This window comes from Haliotis cracherodii, unplaced genomic scaffold (assembly GCF_022045235.1).
Source record: "Haliotis cracherodii isolate W230 unplaced genomic scaffold, xgHalCrac1.p SCAF_10, whole genome shotgun sequence".
In the NCBI taxonomy this organism is placed as follows: Eukaryota; Metazoa; Mollusca; class Gastropoda; order Lepetellida; family Haliotidae; genus Haliotis; species Haliotis cracherodii.
The window spans coordinates 16173742-16195441 of record NW_027266265.1 but is presented as its reverse complement, the minus strand read 5'-3'; the positions used below and the strand labels follow the sequence as shown (position 1 = coordinate 16195441).

The window sequence follows — 21700 nt, the reverse complement described above, 5'->3', positions numbered from 1 at the left end:
ACGGACATGGAAAATCGACGAATAACAGTATTTGCCTCCGTGGTCTGTTCCGAATGTTTTCGGAATGCTATAGCAAGTTGGCGAACGTTATCGAAAGACACCGCAATCGGAACCTCTCGGACAATGTGGGCTTGTATCTCACAGAAAAATAGATGCATTTCGTCAAAGACTGGATTATCGGCCTATCCAAAATATTATCTTTTTAGTATCATTCTTACTATTATTTGTTTTCAAACACTATTCATTTTATAATATCTACGTCTTGATTGTGAATGTTTCTAAATGTTAAAAGGTTACTTATACGTGGCTTTTTCTTTCTTTTTTTCCAACTTCAATTAATTTGAACGGGTTCGTAATCCTATTAAATGAATATATCCTTCGTCTTTTTGTGGAGTCGTTGCCACCTACAACGATGGAACTATTGTAGAGGTTAGGATATATCAGGTCGATGTTTATTTTCTTATCTCTGTCGGTTCCTGAATTATATATTAACACAACTGAATATATAGATACAGGTTTATTGAAGTAATACTCGTTCACACTCCCGCCCACAACATGCGCCGGTACAAATACACATGAGATTCCATTCTGACATGAGTACAAAAGATTTCTGCAGAGAACAGAGAGAACAGATCCATCTCTACGTACGGTGCCAGGATTGGAGAGGTCAAACGGAACGCCAAGTACATATACCGCGTAAACCCCAGTTGTTGAAACCTTTAGATCTATTGTTAAATTATGTTCAGACCAAACTGTATTGAATGTGTCTCTGATCAGTTATTTAATCTTATTGAAACTCTGAAAAGATAGCACAACCAACTTCATCTTCTGTAAATGAGTTTGTCTTGGTCTCCATTTTATTACAATAAACAGTAAATAGTGTCTAATATTACCTTATACAAGTAAACAAACAACATGCAACATTAATACATTTGACTGAAACATTGTTTACAAATAGTTGTATCATTCCAGAGATTCCAGGTTTTTTTATGCATTCTGAACACACCAAGGGACCAGAATAATTGATATCTCTGAACTTTGTGTTATTTTGTTAATTCATTTTGGAAAGTGCTTCCAGTCTAGGTCTAAGGGCTTGGCGTGGGAGGAAAGCCCGAAGTGATTGAGGTCTTAGACGTTTACCCTTTCGGTGAGACCCACAAGCATGACTATGAGCTGGATTGTGATCTAGGATTCGAACTAAAGACCAGAGGACCAAGGGACGCAACTCTGATTTGTTTTACGCTCCATCTTGCTAGAAGCCGAACTGCCAAGAGAGATGATGCTTTGGTAGGATTTCTGTCGCACTAAAATGGGATATAGATTTAATCATGGCATTTAGTTTACATATACTGTTTTCCTAGAAACGAAAAGAAAATGAAACTTTTAAGAGTTTCGCAGTGATCGATGGAGCTGATATTTTGTGTAGATGATAATGATCCTAAATTTGTAGTTGACAATGGCTATTGTTGATAGTATTTCAAATATAAGATATATTTCATCTCAGAAACTGCTTTATACCTTTATATGCTTTTTATTTAGTATGAGATTATACTTCACGTGAATGTTTCTGACCATAGACAATTTAACAGTCACAGTCTCTGAACTTGATGGCTACATATTTCACAACACATACAAGGTTAACTCGCAAAGTTCGTAGCCTCACAAATAAAATCGTTCAGAATAAATATCGTTGACACATTCATTTGAAAATATAATCTCAGTTTATTTCAATACACCGTCCAGCGATGTTCCAGCATTGTGACTCTTGCCCGTTTGATGTCTTCGTGTTGCACAACGCCCACCCCACCCCACCCCCACCCCCTCCCCACTAATTAGACCTCTCAGACATTATCCCTGGGTAGTTCGGGTAATCATTACTTGTAGAGTGATGTGCATTATAAAACGAACTGACCGATATAACGAACTTACTTCTTAGCCCCAGCCATGTGTTGCATATATGCTGTATATATGCTTATAACGAACTACGGTTATTACGAACTAAAATGGGTGGTTTTGGTTAGATACTCATTCATTTTGACGGGCGATCTGGCTGATTATTGATCACATGTTGTCTCTTGGCTTTGCGTGGCACATAATAACGAACCTTTGTTCATGAAACATTTCTTCAAGCAATAATGTCTTTGGCGTTTTCAACAGATGCACACAATTTGACGTATTAATTTATAAAGTGGTGATTCTTAGCAAACTTTGAGCAGTATATACTGCCAACTCGGGTCTGGTGCTCCTTTGAAATCTAACCACGTACACCTAATGCTAGGCACATATGAAGTTCACCTATATATATAATTTATATTGTATATACAGTTTGCGTATTACCTTGGTATATTTGGCAAAGTACCAGAATTATTTGCAAATGTGATCCAAAACTGATGTAGCCCGTAGTTTGTAGATTTAAGAATTCTTATATACACGACCTGGTTTTTCATAATAACATGCAATAACGTGCGATGAACAATTGTTTAACGCCGCACTCAGCAATATTCCGGCTATATGACGGCGGTCTGGTAAACAATCGAGTCTGGACCAGACAATCCAGTGACTGATATCATGAGCATCGATCCACGTATTTGGTGCTCACGTGATTTGATGCATTTCGCGATATATAAGACCCGTTTTATCACATTATAGATCTTTATTATCGACCAGATTGTCCTGATTGGGCGAAACAAACGCAAGTGATACGAGAGGTGGAATCTGATTGGTCCATAGGAGAGGCTTAGAAGGGACATAACTGGTAATAGCCACTGGTGGCGCTACGATCGAGCCCAGTAATTCCAGCCTAGTTCGGCAAGGGTGGAAACTGGACCTTCAAAGTCAGTTAACTCTCTTGCCCTTGGAATATGCGCACACACACACACACGCACGCACGCACGCACGCACGCACGCACGCACGCACACACACGCACACATGTGCACACATTACCCATCATATAATTGTCAGCCCCTTATGCACCTGGAACTGGCAGTTAGGTATACTGACAATCTGGTCAAGTTAATCCCACCATGATAGGCTATGTGAGACATTATTAATTCCTTCACTACAACCCGCGTCCCAGACTATAGACTCACCCAAGCAAGTAGTGGAGTGCTGCGGAAACCACGGTAAACAATTACAATGGCGAGCCTACTGTATACATGTGTACCGGGATCTGGGCCCTAGACCGACCTAGGTAATAGTTCCCGTACAACTGCCAATTTATAAACGTGTCAGATTTCAGTGTACGAATTAAAGGCGCGACCAGGTTAAGACACTGAATTATACACACCGGGCATATATTCTGGCAGGTACTGATATATAAATGCCTCAGGACGGTTGCCTCCTCCTTTGTGTATTTAGGCCAAGTAGTCATGGTTTGGTCAACGTGCACTTCAACAACAATTGCTGAAGGATGACATTCATATCGGTTGCCTAAGATAACATAAAACGTCAACGAAAGACAATAACCCGTCTCAATTATCCCCCGAAATAGTTTCTATTTTGCGTAAAAAGAATATATGAATGGATCACTGAAATTGAGTAAGGGCTGCAAATCAGTGACGTCACAAGGTGCTCGCGAAAAGGGTAAGTAATTCCTGCCATGCAACGGCGATCTTTAAACAACCAAGACAATAAAGTGATCGATGGACCAGAAAATCCGATGACATTTACTGATTTTGTTGAAACTATAGCTACACAAACGATATGGTTTTTATGTGATGTGTATAAGTGCAGGGATAAGCAAACGTTCAACCTTATATGTCGTTCTATCAGTAAAAACTGGTACTAGTACACGTAAACTATATATGAAATCAATACCTAATTCTTTGATTAACAAAACCCAAAACATTTGATATAAAATGCTTTGGCTCATTCAAAATTGCAATTGTAAGTTTATCCCCTTGTTAAATAAAAACAAATTCATAACTTAAACCAATAAACAAAATCAACAACAACATCACAAACAAGACCTATACACACGCCCAACCTCATGTTTCGTACCCTACACTTACTCACCCGAATCAACCAAAGGCACTACCACTTCCATATCGGCGTATATTCACTTATATCTTGGAATGTATTTCCACAACATCCGGGTATTGCTGTGCAGCAGACCTCTTCAGAAGATAGGATATTCCATATTAGGAGTAATGTGTTCAAAGAATATCCACGCTATTACATACTAGATCCACCTGCGACTTGACCTATTGGCAGGCATGTATACTGGGTAGATGATTGCAGAATTGTTGAGAAATGAACCAGGTTAATAGAACAATCTTCATTACCATTAAATATTATACTCCTCCAAATGGAATATTAGCACACAAAAGTAATGGCTTTTTAGTTAAGGTTAGAACTTGCAACATACAGACTTCAAACGCAAATCGAGAATACACGGGGTTAAAGGTATTTTCCCTAGTTTCCAAAGGTTGAAGAAAATTCCAGATTCCACATACACAACCTTCCGCTTATGGTTCATTATGGGTACCCATTTATAACTGTTTACGGCTAGTCGTTAACCGACGTTATCTGCCAAGGATCACACACAAGTCTTGGGTAACGCTGCATGCAAAGCTGCATGAATTACACACACATCTACTCCACTCTCATAACACAGGTGCATTGTTTGATACTCCACTGCTATGGAAGTACTGAGATTTTCAGATAGGAATGAAAAGGTTCTTATTTTTCTTTAGTACAACTGCCAGTCAATCAGTAGCACGACCCTGTGACTATTTAGGCCAAAACAAATTCAAGTTTTGTTTTTCGTTATTTTTACCACTATAATTTGTTTTAAATTCATTTGTTGTTTTAAATAAAAAAGAACAAAACATGGACGAGGAATGGTTAACGAAAGAACATGTTGAATCAGGTGTTGATATACATAACGACCTCTCTACCACGTAGAACAACGGGCACAAGGAAAAGGTCGAGTTAATATAAGAACAAACTCTGTATTTTAGGATTACACTCTTCATAGTTAGAATGCACACCGCTAATACCCTTTGCTATCGGTTTTAATATTGTTGACCATTCATATCATTGACAATCCATTTGCCCGTCCACTTACCTATAGTACCTGCTAACAAATAAAAACAACCACAATGATTATCCAGAGCAAATATTGGCCTATGTAATTTTGCACGCTTTATTGGTGGCTCGGCAAGCTATATTTCAACGTCTATCGACGGAACGATGAGTCTGCCGAGAACTGATCCTACCTTTATACAGTAGCCTTTGTTCTTGCACTAGGTATATGCCCACAGACAATAGATGTCCTCCATGGTATATTTCTTGATATACAATGGCCACACACTGACACCCCCGTTCCTATTCGGAAGATAATGACACAGTAGCAATCCTTTACTCCATATAGGTGATAATACTGTAATCATGTAGGACCTGGGGGTGCTGTCTTACTATCGGTAATACATACCGTTACGTTATGTTTACTAACCCAGACCCCCACCCCCCATCCCCGAACGTGTTTATGTATTGTTGGTATAGGTTATGACAATTTATTTGGCATTGTAATGACAGTAAATTTTAAAGGAGCATTTTCCATGTCAATACTTCATGTCTCAAATGTACTTTGAGATATGAGCGACTATGAGCCAAAAGAACACACAACTTGTATTTTCATCGAGTGTCCATTATGAGGCAAACAATTAAAACGATGACCACCCACTCGGAGATGTGCCAATCAATCACGCACAAAAGCGTCGACTTGCATCATTCATTACGTTTTCCCAGTGCTTGGTCGTGTCATTGACGCATTTAGTTTATTATAATTCATGGTGTGTAAATTCGAATGAACATACAAATTTTTTGCATAAAGGTTGAATTGAATCAGTGTTATTTGCATTTTCCCGGACATTTTGACACCGTCGATTCCAAGTGAAATTCCGGACGCCGACACGAAGGAAGAACCAAAGACGTTTATAGATGTATATAAGTCTTTGGGAACTGAAAACTAATACATAATTATTATTTTCCAATGAAAACCCGGCTTTGTTGCTGAAACCTGTGTTTCTAAAACTGGATAGAATCTAGATCTTAAACGGACGCCTTGTGACAGGTCTGGATCTGATGTGGATGCCTTATGACACTAAATAAGGGCATTGTAGATGCCGAGGCACTGTAACCATGTATCATATGTGATCACTGAACACGGACCTAGAATATGGACCGAAAAATATAAAATAATAAATAATAAATTTGTTAGTGTTCACTTAAATCGTTTTTGGTACATATTGCAGAGGAAATATTAATTTTGGTTGATCACAAATGAGGTGTCGTGTTAATTTATTTATTACTGCGGTACTAACATAAGTCCGTGCCTGTAGGCGGGAAGAGTCGTCTGCTATCACACTACCGTTGGGGCGAATCTTTTCTTCACCGAAATATGCAAGGTAGGCCAAATAGTGCTTGCTATACTTGTTCAGATACAGATATTTGGTGAGTGTTTTCTACCTTTATTTCCAGTATGACAAATTGATATCTAGGGCACGAATGCATGATACTATAATATGACAATGTAGACAAAGCATTGACAGGAGCGTTCTTGTACACAGCCCGCTAGCTACTTGTTACTGGGACCGCCTCCGTGGTCTAGTGGTAGAGTGTCCGCCCGAAGAGTGAGTGAGTGAGTATGGTTTTACGCCGCTTTTAGCAATATTCCAGCAATATCACGGCGGGGGACACCAGAAATGGGCTTCACACATTGTACCCATGTCGGGAATCGAACCCGGGTCTTCGGCGTGACGAGCGAACGCTTTAACCACCAGGCTACCCGACCGCCCCTCCGCCCAAAGAGAGGGAAGGGAAGGTCCGGGGTTCGATCCCAGGCCGCGTCATACCAAAAAACGTTAAAAGATGGTACTTGTTGTTACCCTGCCTGGCGCTCCGCATTATGGGGCTAAAACAAGGACTACTCGGAGTCAGTATATATGCGTCTGAGTGGGACATTCATGTTAAACTGCGGCATGGTATCTCAGTGTGCTAGCACCACAAAACCGGCATCAGTCCAGTCTTGTACAAGCAGACACACAGGTACATGCACGTCGCTATATAAGTGCAATATTCTTGGACGCGACGTTAAACCCCATTTCTCCTAACGTCACTGCATGATCACTGGATTTTAATCAGTTTCAGTCCTCAGATTGCAATGCCCAATAGATCCTATCAATATTTCTCTCAAGTAATATACAGCCCATTTTTTCCATCTTAAAGCTTAATACACTTTATTTTTTCGATGACAAGTATTTCTCTTATGTTGGGATCAGGAATGGGACATGTGAGAATGCTTACCCTTTTCGCGAACACCTGGTGTCATCACTGAATTTCAGTGGTCCATTAACGTAATTTTTACAGCTATTTTGCATTCTACGCCAAATGGAATTGGTTTAGGTAGATAGTCTTGACTGGTTATTCTCTTGCATTGGCAGTTTGTATATACAGTTACAATTAAGCTATCGACAAAGTGGACTTAAGCACACCCATCAATCAGGTGAGAATAAGTTCTCTAGCCCGATTACGTCTTTCATGTTACGTAATTCCTCGTAGTTTTAAATCTACACTTTGTGTTGAATAAAACATTAAAAAAGGTAAATCCTAAAAGATTGCCTGAAAAATCTCTTCATTCTTTGTCGGACACAACGGAGGATGCTGCAACACATCAGACTTTCTGATTGGTCACCCGTGTTGTTTGACTGACAGGTGGCTATTGGTTAATTTGATTGACGGGTAAGTATGTATTTTTATAAAGGAACCAGCATGTGCACCGAAATTACACATAGTGAACGAATAAAGAAGTTGCTATCTATTATTCAACTCTGCGTTCATTACAGTACACGATCCACACTAGTGTCGTGTGTGAAGTTAGGGACATTCAGTGTTTGAAATAATCTTAAAACCCAAGACAGTCGGGCAGGTGATCCATATGTGTTGCCTGCCCATCTTCAAAGTTACCTGCCCGCATTCAGGCATTTTAAATGTTGAAAAATTGCAAAAACTAAGAGACAAATTAAATCTTGATTCATTTGAAATAATGCAAACAATTACTCGAAAATCTACAAGGAATAATAGTAAAACTGAATACATACTTAATCTTTAAATTATCTGCCAGACAGTCAGGCAGGTGGAGTAAAATTTCATGCAGCCCGACAGAAAAGTTACCAGCACGCGCAGGCGGACAGGCAGTTAGTTCAGACCCTGGTAACATTTCTGCAAGATGGCTTAAAACATGTTATCCAAGTAACTTGTCGAAAATATGACTTATTCATTAAGAATATAAATGTCCATTAATGATACCAGGAAGTAAGTGATGGTTTGTTTGTTATTTAAATAAAAGTTAAGTATTACCACAGTAAGACAAATTATTTTGAGATGTTTAACTTTGGGACATCATTACTTATAAAGACGGCCCGACAGACGTGCGACGAACATAGCACCACGTATGCACAAAGGGAATACACGTGTATACCACTGAAGTACCCGTTCGCATATTTCCATTGAAATAATTGCGATGCGTTAATGAGATTACCGACACAACACGATAGATACGTAATGCATAAACACACACAATCGGAATAATAGTGAGTGAGTGAGTATGGTTTTACGCCGCTTTTAGCAATATTCCAGCAATATCACGGCGGGGGGACACCAGAAATGGGCTTCACACATTGTACCCATGTCGGGAATCGAACCCGGGTCTTCTGCGTGACGAGCGAACGCTTTAACCACTAGGCTACCCGACCGCTCCCAATCGGAATAATAATTGTGCATATGTAATCATACGACCCTTGTCGTTTGATCAGGGTTCAGCAGTTATAAAGGCGTTAGTGAAACTCTCAGAAATTACTCTGTAGACATGAGGAGGGCATTTCCAAATTTGACTCACCAGTTACCAAAATTATTTTCAATTTTGACTTTGCCGTATGTCAATATGTGTTTGTTCAACTGAGCCTTGACTTACCTTTGCATGCGTTTGTGTCGGGTGCCACCGGTGGGGCGGGATATGCTCACCTTTTCGCGAACACCTAGTACTATTTGACAGTAATTCATAAATACATGCTTGTGATAAAGAATGAACGATATACGAATAGTACCATGGACTCTGCTTTTCAGAAGATATTTCTTATAATTATGGAAATGGTTTTGTCGCTTTTATATAAAACTCTTAATTGAATCAGGTATTTTGTTCATGATTCAAGTTTAACAGTGTATAGTTGGACATCTTATGGTTCCTACTTGGCTTTGAAAATGTCCTATTCATATTCGGTCTTTATTTGAGGCTCAGCATGCGAGGTGTCTATAAATGTGGTTATTTTCATTTCTGGTTAACGATATACAGCAACTATAAGGGTAAAAGACGTATTGATGTATCGCTTTCCTTTTAACCCCAAAGACGACTTCAAGGGACCCAGGATTCTGGACAATTTGTTTGGTGTTACATGATCACAGATGTCTATTACCCTTAATCAGCTCTTAGCACTGTGCACCTGTTACAGTAGACATTCAGAACTCCGGATAAGATTTAATAAATCACCATTGCCAAATTAATTGGGTGTTGCTTGCATATGAACACATGAACGATAAAGAAACTTGACTTGATTTGTAACACTGTAATTACCTAATGTAACCTTTGCGTACCTGTATTTCATTACAGATCATTAAATTCTGATGTAATGCATGCCTCATCTATACATGAATTCTTCTGCAGTGAATAATGTACAAAAGGGCTACGTTATAACCTACTTAGAATAGAGATCACAGAGAATATATCTCACACATGCATTTTGATATTTTTTTACATGCAGTATAAGGTTTCTTGTACATTAGTTATAACATCAATACATGGACCAAACATGGAGCCTCGGGGCTATGTAGCTCACCTTACAAGTTTCTATAAAATATGAATTATAATAAAGTCATAATAAAACGGTAAACAAATATGCACAGCATGGGAAATTTGATAACGATACCTGCAGGAATGGCAGGGTAATGGCAAATTGGCATTTATGTTGGCTTCCATGACACAGGGCGAGCATTCTATGAGAAGCTTTAGCGACACCATTGCTGGGATCATAAACCCAGAATTCAAGCTAAAATAGTCGAAAGGAGATAGCAATAAAACTAGATAAGGAAAAAAATAATATTATGTAAAGTCTGAGCAGGGTCAAAATTAATACATGCATAAACATTTTTATATGCATACCACATACGTACTGCATATAAAATATCCTAAAGATAAGAACAGAAAGGCCATGTAAGAGACACCATTGCTGGGGTTACACACTATTAATAGACAAAGAAGCTTTTGCCGAAAATGCAGTAAAACTAAATGTGGTGGGTAGATTACTATACTACCATATCACATGCTTTATTTTGCATATCATATACTTACTGAATATCTCGTATTATCAGATATGTCGAATTTGCGTGCCATGAGCTCACTGAAACTGAAGTTCCAAAAGAGCCCATTTCCGCGGATAATCGACAGTGATTATTCTCTGGTTTATATTTATATTTACTTTACACATCCGTTACTCGCCGAGTCTTACCAGGATTTGATTGGAGGATGACAACAACATGGCGTTATAAACACCGAAACAATCCCGGTAATATGGGATCTCAGCTTACCTCGGACGTCGGCCGGAATGTCATGTAATGAAATTTCAATACCACAATCCGGAATTATGTGACCGTTCTCCTGACGACTCGCGATAACACCAACGTGACCGTTCTCCACACCAACAGCCTTTTCCACCATGAACCGTGCATTCTGCATGGTGTGTAGGGATATTATAACAAGATTATCTGCACAGTGTCCATAGCACAACCCAAGTACATGTTCTCTATACACGTTAGTAAACACCTCACGTCTTGTTAAACACGAGATCTGGGAAATGACGCGTGGTTCAGAATAAGCTCAAACATCATGGCCTTCTTGTTTTTTGCGGGTGTATTTTCCATAGCAGATATTCAAACGGATTCTGTGGCGGTACACAAAGTTGGGTATGTCCTGGCAATGATAACACGTTCTGTGCGGCGATGGCAGGCAGGAGTTGCGACAGTCTTTTAACACGTCCCCATGGCGGGATGCAGGGTGCAGGGTAGTAGAAACATGATGTAGTGTGGGATGGTCCTAAATGCTTTCATTAAGCATGATAGATATATTGCTATATTATGTTAACGTGTTCGTTATTAGTGACATTATGTATTAATCTCACGTACGCTGTGAATTGTGTGAACTGGCACGTTGTGATGGCTGTGATGTACAAACTACCCCTGTCATAATTTTACATACATATGTTGCTGGCAGGCAGTGGGAATTACACACGTCTAAGTTGACTCCACAGTATCGCGACACATTTTCAGTCACCCATACCTGTGCTCGTTCGTTTCACCAAAGTTGTAAACGTTGCGTAACTTCGGGTTTTCCTGCCATATCAAGCCGACATGCCGTGATATGACTGGAACACTGTTCAAAACGGTGTTAAAAACAACTCACTCACTCACTAGGTCTACGCACTTGAGTGTCCTGTGTGAAACCGACAGCGATTTGGCCTTTCATGTCCAATGGGATCCGCGGATAATCGAGATTGGTTATTCTCTGGCGTTGGTGTTCCATATTTATTGAGGGACTTGACTTACACTTGCTGCCACTGCAACTTGGTCCTGAGACAAGTTCCGTCATTTAACTGTTTCTAGTTATGGTACAGTGTCAGAGAAACAGATAAATCAACAAGACGACGGAACACTGTCACGATGGAAACTAATCTAGAACGTCTATTAGCCTGAATAGTGATAAGATATAGCAATTGGTTGGTTGGCTGGTTTGTTGTTAAACGCCGCATTCAGCAATATTCTAGCTATATGACGGTGGTCTGTAAATAATCGAGTCTGGAGCAGACAATCCAGCGATTAATATCATGAGCATCGATTGTGATATCAAGCAATTGGGATACGATGACATGCATCAACCAGGTCAGTGAGCCTGACCACCCGATCCCGTTAGTCGCCTTTTACGAGAAGCATAGTCACCTTTTACGGCAATACCCTCCATAATGACATTGTTTTAAATTCTGCTAGCCCTTAGGATACCTTTATCATTTAAAAAACTTGTCTGGGCTAGCAGACTTGTAATAATTTCCATCCACGATGCTGACAAACACCAATGATCCTTGTCTTTTATACGAACCAACACACGAGCAAAAGGGAACTGCAGGAGTGACAACTTTTCTTATAGCCTTAATACTTGAACAGGATATTGTTCAAATGTCATGTAGTAATTGTTTTTGATTGTTATGTACGATTAGGGCCATGACGTCATATGTTTAAAATTCGACAGTGACTAAACAACAATGATGACAGTATCACATGTACAGTATCAGTATGTACGTATGTTTATACGTCGGATTGTTATTGGCTGTTCATCTGCCAAGATTTGTTTATCTAGGGTTTGAATGACACAAAGTAATACCTTACAATCAACAATACATTTTATAGGCTGTTATGCTCAAACCAGCTGTAGGGTAACAGAATGTTTTAAGGAGCAACTGTAGATCCAAGACTATGACTACTATTTCCAATTCATTGACGTTTTCAATGACACTGATAAGAAATTTCCCCTCTTGTCCAATGGTGATGGTGACACACTCTGGCTTCACCCCTCTGTCTGTTGTTACTGTCACTGGCACCAGGCATTTCCTTGTGTTTATGCACATGTACAAACAACAGACAAGAGTTTAATTCTGACGTGACTTTAGTTCTGAAGCAATCTATGTTTGAAAAAATAACTGCTCCATAGACTAGGATGTCCCCAGCGCTGTTGACACCAGCAGGTCTGTATCAACTGAAACATATGCATCTCCACTCTCTACACGAACTGACAAGGCCATGATAAATGAGACACATTGTAACCTTTACACCATGAGAGACTATGATTGATATTTCAGTGATAGTTTTTAAATGTCTGTCCTGATAACGTCCTCATTCTGTCGAGTATTACAATTTAGTTCTCTTCTAAAACATTTTCTTCCAATAAGAGGCGAGACATGTAAAGTTTTTTGTGTAAGTAGAAACAATATCCTGAGATTAATACTGTGAACATCTGAAACAATCACACACAACACACAGGCAGGTCAGTATTTTAGCACTGTTCCCAACAGTAAGATGTGTTTAACTCACATGTTAGAGGTATCACATAAATGTACCATAGTGCCTTATAATTTTTAAGTTTGTCCAAAAAGTATGCATTGGTGAGAAAACAGAATAAAATCAGAACTTTAACGAGCTTTACTTTCACAGAGTAAAACTGTACTTACGATTTGAAATGGTAAGAAAAATCATAAATATTTGAAACATTGGATCAATATAGAGCTTCCATTAAATGTGAATTAAAGTGTTACAATTACCATATATACCTTTTAGAATTCATGTCATAAGTTATTATCTGCATATCATGAATGTCACCTAAATAACACACACTTGTCATATGTGATATCAAACACAAATTTGTACAACATTCTCATTTATCAGGACCTTGTTTTTGATATCTAAAAGCATTTTTCTGAGGCAGGAACACAAAGAGTATATAAACAAATACATATCAATTTGATGTTTATTTGGTATGTGATCACAAATAATTTAAACAGACATGCCTTTTATTGTCCTCACTTATATTACAATATTATCAGTTTCTCTATATACAATATCAGCTTCAAAAGTAATTCCCCCACACATATAAAATGCTGTCTTCAAAATGACAATGACAGGGATTGATGGACTCCCAAGTAAAATAGAATATATATGTACAGTCAACAGAGTACAGGTCAACAATGTACCAGCATGTGAAAACTACAGCCCAAGAACAGATCAACCAGTCTTGCTTCATAGTTTACAGATATGTTTTGAGGAATACAACCAAAACAATATGCATAAAGCATGCCTTATTAAAAATATTTTGAATGTTTACAAATTGTTCTTTTTAAAAAAATTATTAAAAAGATAAAATTATTTTAATTATCATATGGAACCTGTAAACATAGAAGATTATCGACCTAAGGAAGATAAAGATTCCCTCTTGTTTCTCATTCCCTGATGCTGACTCCATTTACTTTGAAATATAATCCGGGGCGGTGGGTTAACCCAGTGGTTACAGTGTTTGCTTGTCAGCTAAACACCCGGGTTTGATTCCCCACATGGATACAATGTGTGAAGCCTATTTCTGGTGTCCCCAGCTGTGTTTTTGCTTGAATATTGCTAAAAGCAGCATAAAACCCAACTCACTCACTCACTCTTGTTAAATCCAATAGAAACCTGAAACATCAGAAAGTTTAAACAACAGCCTGACCTAGTCATCTTAGATAGTGGGAATGCTTTGTGGGTATGTTATTTCAGAAAGTCTTTCATAGGTAATGATGACGACTTGCTACTGACCAGGGAATGAGAACAAGAGTGGACTGTTTATCACATGTACGGCCAACCACATAGCATGTCCTACAGCTAGGCTAAATGTCACATTTGTGTGAATATACATGGATAAGGTTGTTGGTTTCATGCAATACACTGTTACAACACATCAACTACACAACGCTTGCATCACGACTACATCTGCATGTATGAATCACGATGACTTCTGCATGTATGCATCAAAACTACATCTGCATGTATGCATCACAACTACATCTGCATGTATGCATCACGTCGACATCTGCATGTATGCATCACGTCGACATCTGCATGTATGCATCACAACTACATCTGCATGTATGCATCATAACTACATCTGCATGTGTGCATCATAGGTCGGAAATCTTTCTCCAAACGCAAAATTCATTTCATAAAATTTCTACACATCTATCAAACAACCACAGACCCCTATGCATATGAACATATAAGTAAGCCTGAGCTAACATCAGAAGATATTACAGATACGATTAATCATACAAAGTACCTGAAAGTGAAGGTCATCAAAGTAAAATATTTCTTTCATAAAAACAGGTTTTGCATATAATCACTAACTTTATCAACTTGAAACACACTAACAATCACGATTTCCCTCTCATGGACAGATCTAATGCGATACAAGATAATTATATTATATTGAATAGGAATATATTGTTCTATAATGTCACTGTAGTAAATGTATGATACAAGTGCCCATGAAAATGCATGGAAACATATATTATATAAATCTGTTTCACAAACTATTTTTCAATATTATCATTCTACGTGGTAGGATAATACGTTAATATCATTTGCTAAAAGTAAAAAGTATAAAGTCTCCCACAATGCAACTGCATACTACATTCTGTAAGCATACACACTGACAAAACTCCTTCAAAGAAAAGTTAGTATAATATTATGAGCATAATTTAGTTCACAATGTAAGGAAACCACACATTCTCTCAAAACTTTCTTTTGAATTATTTCTAAATACCTAGACAGTTGTTTTCACAAGCTTTTAGCCAATAAAGAGCTTAACTGACTAATAATCTATCTTGAAATAATCTACTCAGATAGGTATATAATAAAGATTATAAAATGGAGGGCTTTAACGATGTGTTTCTTGATAATGATATAAGTTTCATCCATCAGTGTAAATCATTTACCATACGGAGTCAAGGACATTGAATAATTTATTCACTGAGTAATTAACCTGTTGTGATCTCAAGAGCAAAACTGCCATTCAAACTGTGAAAGATTATGGGACACATGATAGACACCCATGAAGAGTTAATTCAACACAGACTACACACTGTAAATATTTCGGAATGAGCCATACTTGGAGAAATCATGCACATAGAAAGTTAATGGGTCAATATTAATATATGGTCAGCATGTTACATAGCAAATCTACAGTTTCGTTGTATATATCTGTATACATCTACAAAAGTATTGAAACAAGAGTTTCTAGCTTGTTACCCAAGTCAGATGCCCAGCAACTACCAACCTACGACTGATAGGGCAGCAAATCCCATCTACAATGAAGCACCAATAGGAAAGTACATGTCGAAGCTCAGCAGTACCAAACCTGTGCCATAACAAATGCATTATCTGTTTGTCAAAATCTCTGGCATTTTTCTCCCCCTAACTTTTGTGTGTGTTGATATATCATAAGGCACATGTCACCAGTTTATCAGCTAAAAATATTGGGCAAAATGCTTTGTTAATAAAGTTTTGGCAAGAAAAACAACAGGTACTTCCTGAAATCTTTAGCATGTATTGCCTTATTACAGAGTGGGACAACACAACATGACACATACGAGCCGAGAGAAATTTTCATTCTGCCCTTTTTTCACGAGGGTTTGACGTTACTCTTGACCCAAGAATCTGATGAACAAATAATTAATTTGTTATGGCCTAATCTTATAGTTGTTATTAGCATTTTTCCTTTTCATATAAACATTACATTTCAAAATGCTACTTTTATATTATCACTATAATTTGAGTTATAATCACCACAAGTTCCCTTGTTCGTACTGGATTAGTTCCTATACAGTATTCAGGACATTTTCAGTCGAAGACATCAGCGTAACATTCCTGGTTGTTATGCACGCCTTCTAGTGGGCAGCATCCTGCTACATACCAGATAAAGCAATAATCATCACCTACAGATCCTGGATTATTTGTAACGTAGCTGAACTTTATGAAGGGGAGACAACCTCACACAAACACACACTTTGAAAAGTGTTAATTCCAAGTATTAGTTTTGAAACATTAAATGAAACAAAGATAAATAGATGAAGTTTGTATGATAATCAATTTGCAATGAAACCATTTGTTTTGCAAGAAACTACTGAAAACAAAAAAGAAAATTTGATATTTTTCAAAGTTTGTGAACATTATTTATATTTAACTTCATTTATAAGTAGCAATTTAGAAGCAGACGTTTCAATCCATATAAAATGTCACAACCCTTTCCATAATCATAAGAAATCTCCATTGTACGATTTTGACCATATCATAAGTATGGGTTTATGACTGATTACTTCTGAGTTTGGGTTGACATGGACATCTACCTCTTTTATCTTTCAATGGGACATTTCAGTACGGGTTCCAGGACCTTATCACGCAAGCTTCATCACGTGCCTGATGAGGACCTAGCCTGGTACCAAAATGTGGCACTGACCGAACAAAGATGTTGAAATCCATCCATCAACCATGTTGTTTTCATTTATTTTGAACTTGTACTCCTGTTCACACAGTTTGATAGAAATGATATAAATATTCAAACTTAAGGACAATAACTGAAATGAGGACAAACATGTCAAGATTACTTATACTTAATCCTACTGTCATAATCTTACACACCTTGTACCAAACACATGCACAATCAGGTACAATTTAACAGAATGACTAATCATGAGGGAGAGATTAACAAAAGAATGTAATTTTAAGTCATAAAACACATTGTAACAAAATAATTTAACAAGATAAATCCTTTGAGACCCTGTGACTAGAAAAAAACTAATGGTCCAAATTAAAACTGTACCATGTGTAGTAACAAACAATGATAAAACACTGATCATGAATATAAAAGATATGCAACGATAAACTTCTACAGGTGATAAATAGATTCTAAATGTTTGTTGTTCAAAATCAGGTAAATATATGTTGCAATTGTAGTCATTGTTAAACTCAGTATGACTGACATGTTGATCTATGTGAATCACTAAAAAGAAATACATTCTAGCAAAGTGTTTGCCCTTTATACGTGGTTTAGTGTCATATTTTCAGCTTCTTTGTCAAATTTGGGAAAGGTCAATACATGATCACAACTACAGGTGCAATATTTTAGACCATAAGTAACATTTATACAGCGTGACATCGCCCCATGATCATAGATTTGAAGCCCATACTACCAAACAGTACCGCCTAGATCGACAGCGTTTCACAGTATATAATGCAGCTCGATCTACAACACTGGAAACAGGATGCATTGTCAGAAGAGTGATTATGTTTTACAGTTCTCATGAAATCATGTGGTCATACAAAATATGTTGTACATGTCTATCAGATATATATTTCCAGCAGTACATGATATGAAATATACAGGAACGTGCATTTCATTATGGCCTTCATTGTTGTACATATCATCACCAATTTAAGTTCAGCATCAAATATCACCAATCATCAAAACACACGACTACAGTGTCCAACATACTTCATCCTGTTATGGAACAAGTTGTCTGAATAATAGCATAAATAGTGGTTGCCATGGTGATATGTTAAAGTCAGCAGAATAGCCATAAGGAATATAGTTCCTCTGGCACTTGGATAAGCTAACTTAGTTTCTTCTTTCTGGATCATAAAAAGCTTTTAAGAAATACAAAAATAATATTCTTATTTTGTATGTCAATATTAAACTTTTAATATTCCGTGTACAGATAATTTTTGTAACTACAGTGCTCCCTCGATATTGCGCTCTTCAATATAGCGCTAACTCGATATTGGCGGTAAAGCATGATTCTGAAAATTTACTTACATTTTTAATAAACTCAAGTTTTGACACAATGTTTTCCCCATCTCAAAAAATATTATCAGCGGATCACCGCGATCACGTAAAACCCGAAATGCCAGTCAACAAATCCAAACTCAAGTACTCAATTTAATTCCATTATTATACTATCTGGTTCTAAAGAAGGTGTTCATTGTGATATATTTTATTGTTTTATTCAAAATTTCATTCGGTAATGTTTACATTAATTTTGGCAAAATTGTGTGTGCAGTGATCGGTAGATCGCACAACTCACTGTTGTTTACAGCAACCATTTACATTTTTGCAACTACACGTAGTGCTTATAAATGTTTTCCAACTAAAAAATTGTTAATACTATTTTAGAATGTGCAAACTTTGTGCAAAAGTATTTCTATGAAGAATATTTTGAGTTTCTTTTGTAAACAGGTGGTATCTTTCATGATAGCTTCCTCTACAACCAGAAAACTATTGAATCTTTATTCTCAAGTTTTGAAAAGAAAGGCTATGAAAATACAAGTAGGTCAAGCATGGTATAAAAGCAGTATGACAAAGCAGACAGTATTTGGTTTTCACTGAGACAGATGTCTATTGAAGTTCAGAGCCACAACATCTAGGCACAAAAAGTCAATATTTGATTCATGGGAAAGATGTTTTATAAGGTATAAGACAGATGAAGATAAAACATGTGTTTTCAGCACAGAACAAATAACACGAAACAGTTAGAAATAAAACACAAATAGAAATCATTGAGCCATTTCATTAATATGGTCATGTTTCAAAATTATTGAAATCCATTCAACATCACAATGCTCGCAATGTGACACATATGTCTCAAAATTGTCACTCTTGGAAATAAAAATTAAGTTCAGTTTTGATAAAGACGAGGTATAAAAAGGCCAACAGAAAGGCAACTGAGTTCTTGGTGGAAATGGAAAGTTATTCATGTTAATGTTTTCTGGGTACACAGATTTGCCGTGCCCGAGAATTGCCAGGTTTTGACCACCTTCAATATGTGAGGGCCAAATTCTTCAGGGGCTTATTGGCACTGTTTAACATGAAATTATTACTTGTAATATATCACACTATTTGAACATGAAGAAGAGGCAAATATTGGCACATGTCATGTTTTGATGTTTTATATTCCTTTTGTAAATACTTAGGTGTGAGGTCACCTGTTTGAAATTCAGCATTCAGTACCTATGATGGGTGAACCCTGCTGCAAAAGGCATTGTAAGTGCCTATAGTCAGCTTAACCATTACCCAGAGACTACCCTACACTGTTCAGACGAACAAAACGCCATTTGATATGAACACCATTTGACATTAAATACTGGATATACATAAAATGTCTCCATAATTTAAATCACAAAGTTCAGGTGCACACTGATGCGCTCTATATACATTGCAACATAATATGCAGGTGACTGACAGTCAGATAAAATGTGACCTTGACTGGTTGCTTAGCAACACAGTAACTGAGGTATATCTAAATTGTTTCATGTAACATGGATAGAAAATTAAGTTAAACAGGCAATGATGTTAGTTCACGAAGCAGTAATTCAAGTCATGGTCACCATGTTAACAGAAGTTATGTCATGACATAAAGGTGTAAAGGATTTGGAGCTCTCTGAAAAGCCATGGAATGACATTTGCTGAAATTTTTATGAAATTATTATTGTCAAAGAGTAAAGAAATTATTTAGATTTCAAATACTGTGTTTAAAATGATGTTTGTAAAGGGAATTTGACTTATGATACAGATTATACATTGATATTTACATTAATGGCTCATATAAGTTATTGGAATTGCCACAAAATATCTTCCCCTGCTCTAAACAGTTTACTAAAATAATTTTCCTTCCAACCACCACAACAGCTTCAAAGTGTATACCGATGTTATCAAAATATACAGTACTCCTGCTTCTCCACAACTGATATCACATCCTAGGTTTGATTACAAGTCACCTCCTCATCACGCATCTGTTTGCCTCCCTGATATGTGACTTCTGCGCTGACCTTGACCAAGGTGAAAGGTCATCAAGAGTAGATGGTGATGACCTCACGGCCACTCCCTCTGACCATCAGTACTCTGTCAAGCCCCTCTGTCAACACTTCCAGGAACTCCATGTCTGATGCTGGTCAAGGAATCGTAAAATCCAAGAGTATGTATTCTGTACCTTCTATATACATGTATCATTTGTAAAGTGTTTGTTACCTATGGAAAGATTCCATAAAGCTTAGACCATACATTCTTTGCTCTCCCAATTTGCATCAGAAAAATATAAGGCTTCCAGAACTCAAGTATCACATGATATAAATGAACTTTTTGACCCAAAAAATCTTTGAAACCAAACTGCAACAACGGACAAATATGGTATCAGTGACTCAATATCCAGCCTATCTATAGTAACGATGAGATCATTAAAAACATGTTCATAAAATTATATTATCATTTTTCACCCTAAATTGTATGTCTTGAAAAACTGCCTATAATCAATGCACTTCCCCTTCCAAATAGATGCATTCAGGGAGTAAGGGCCCATGTTTGTGATTGTCTTGCACTTGGTAAAGGATACAGTTTTCTTCACCAGCACTTGTCTTCGGGGGTGCAGGTAAGTTCAGAATCACCAGTTGAGCATCATGGGATTTCTCTACGATGTGTTCATTGAGTCGCACAGCTGTGTGCATTCTTCTTACGTTTCTTGTGTCTCTGAAAACATTAGAAACTCCACTATACTCTAGAACATGCAATCAGGACGTGGAGGAGGTCTCAGGGATTTATAAGGGTCTAGCAAGTTTTGAGTCTCGGGAAATTTCAGTAATATATTTTGGGGGTCCATAGATGAAATTAAGGGCTCCAGGTAACCACTTGGACCTTCTTGACATCAAAAAGCTTGTGTGACTTTCAAGAAGCTTAATGGTGTTCTAACATTACATAGCTCTGTAGTCTTATTTTTAGGCATGACCAAATACTTTAGTGTCAGGTAACAGGGCCCCAGCAGACATGGGTCTTTAGGTAGGGGTCTTTTTTCATATATTTTAAACAATGTTTACCACTGATGGCTTGTTTAGGATTTCATGTTAGTTGCAATGTAAATTTAATTTTGTAGGTCAAAATGAAAACAACATTAAAAGGCAGAATGTAAAAACTAGACTATTTGGTGGCTGTTTACAGCTGTGATAACAAATGTTTAGGTAGGTCACAAGTGACAG

General features: G+C 37.5%; 1 protein-coding gene across 6 annotated transcripts in view; it reads right to left on the bottom strand.

The window, feature by feature from the left end:
* Positions 1 to 12749: 12749 nt before the first annotated feature.
* Positions 12750 to 21700, bottom strand: part of LOC139454116 (solute carrier family 12 member 4-like) — a 188626-nt gene continuing 179675 nt past the window's right edge. For all 6 annotated transcript variants that reach the window (XM_071235634.1, XM_071235636.1, XM_071235637.1 and 3 more), the window contains 2 exons: positions 21064 to 21197; positions 12750 to 20616 (listed from right to left, as the gene is read on the bottom strand). In XM_071235634.1, the coding sequence (XP_071091735.1) occupies positions 20525 to 20616; positions 21064 to 21197 (226 nt within the window). In that variant the 3' untranslated portion in view covers positions 12750 to 20524. The remainder of the gene's footprint in view (positions 20617 to 21063; positions 21198 to 21700) is intronic.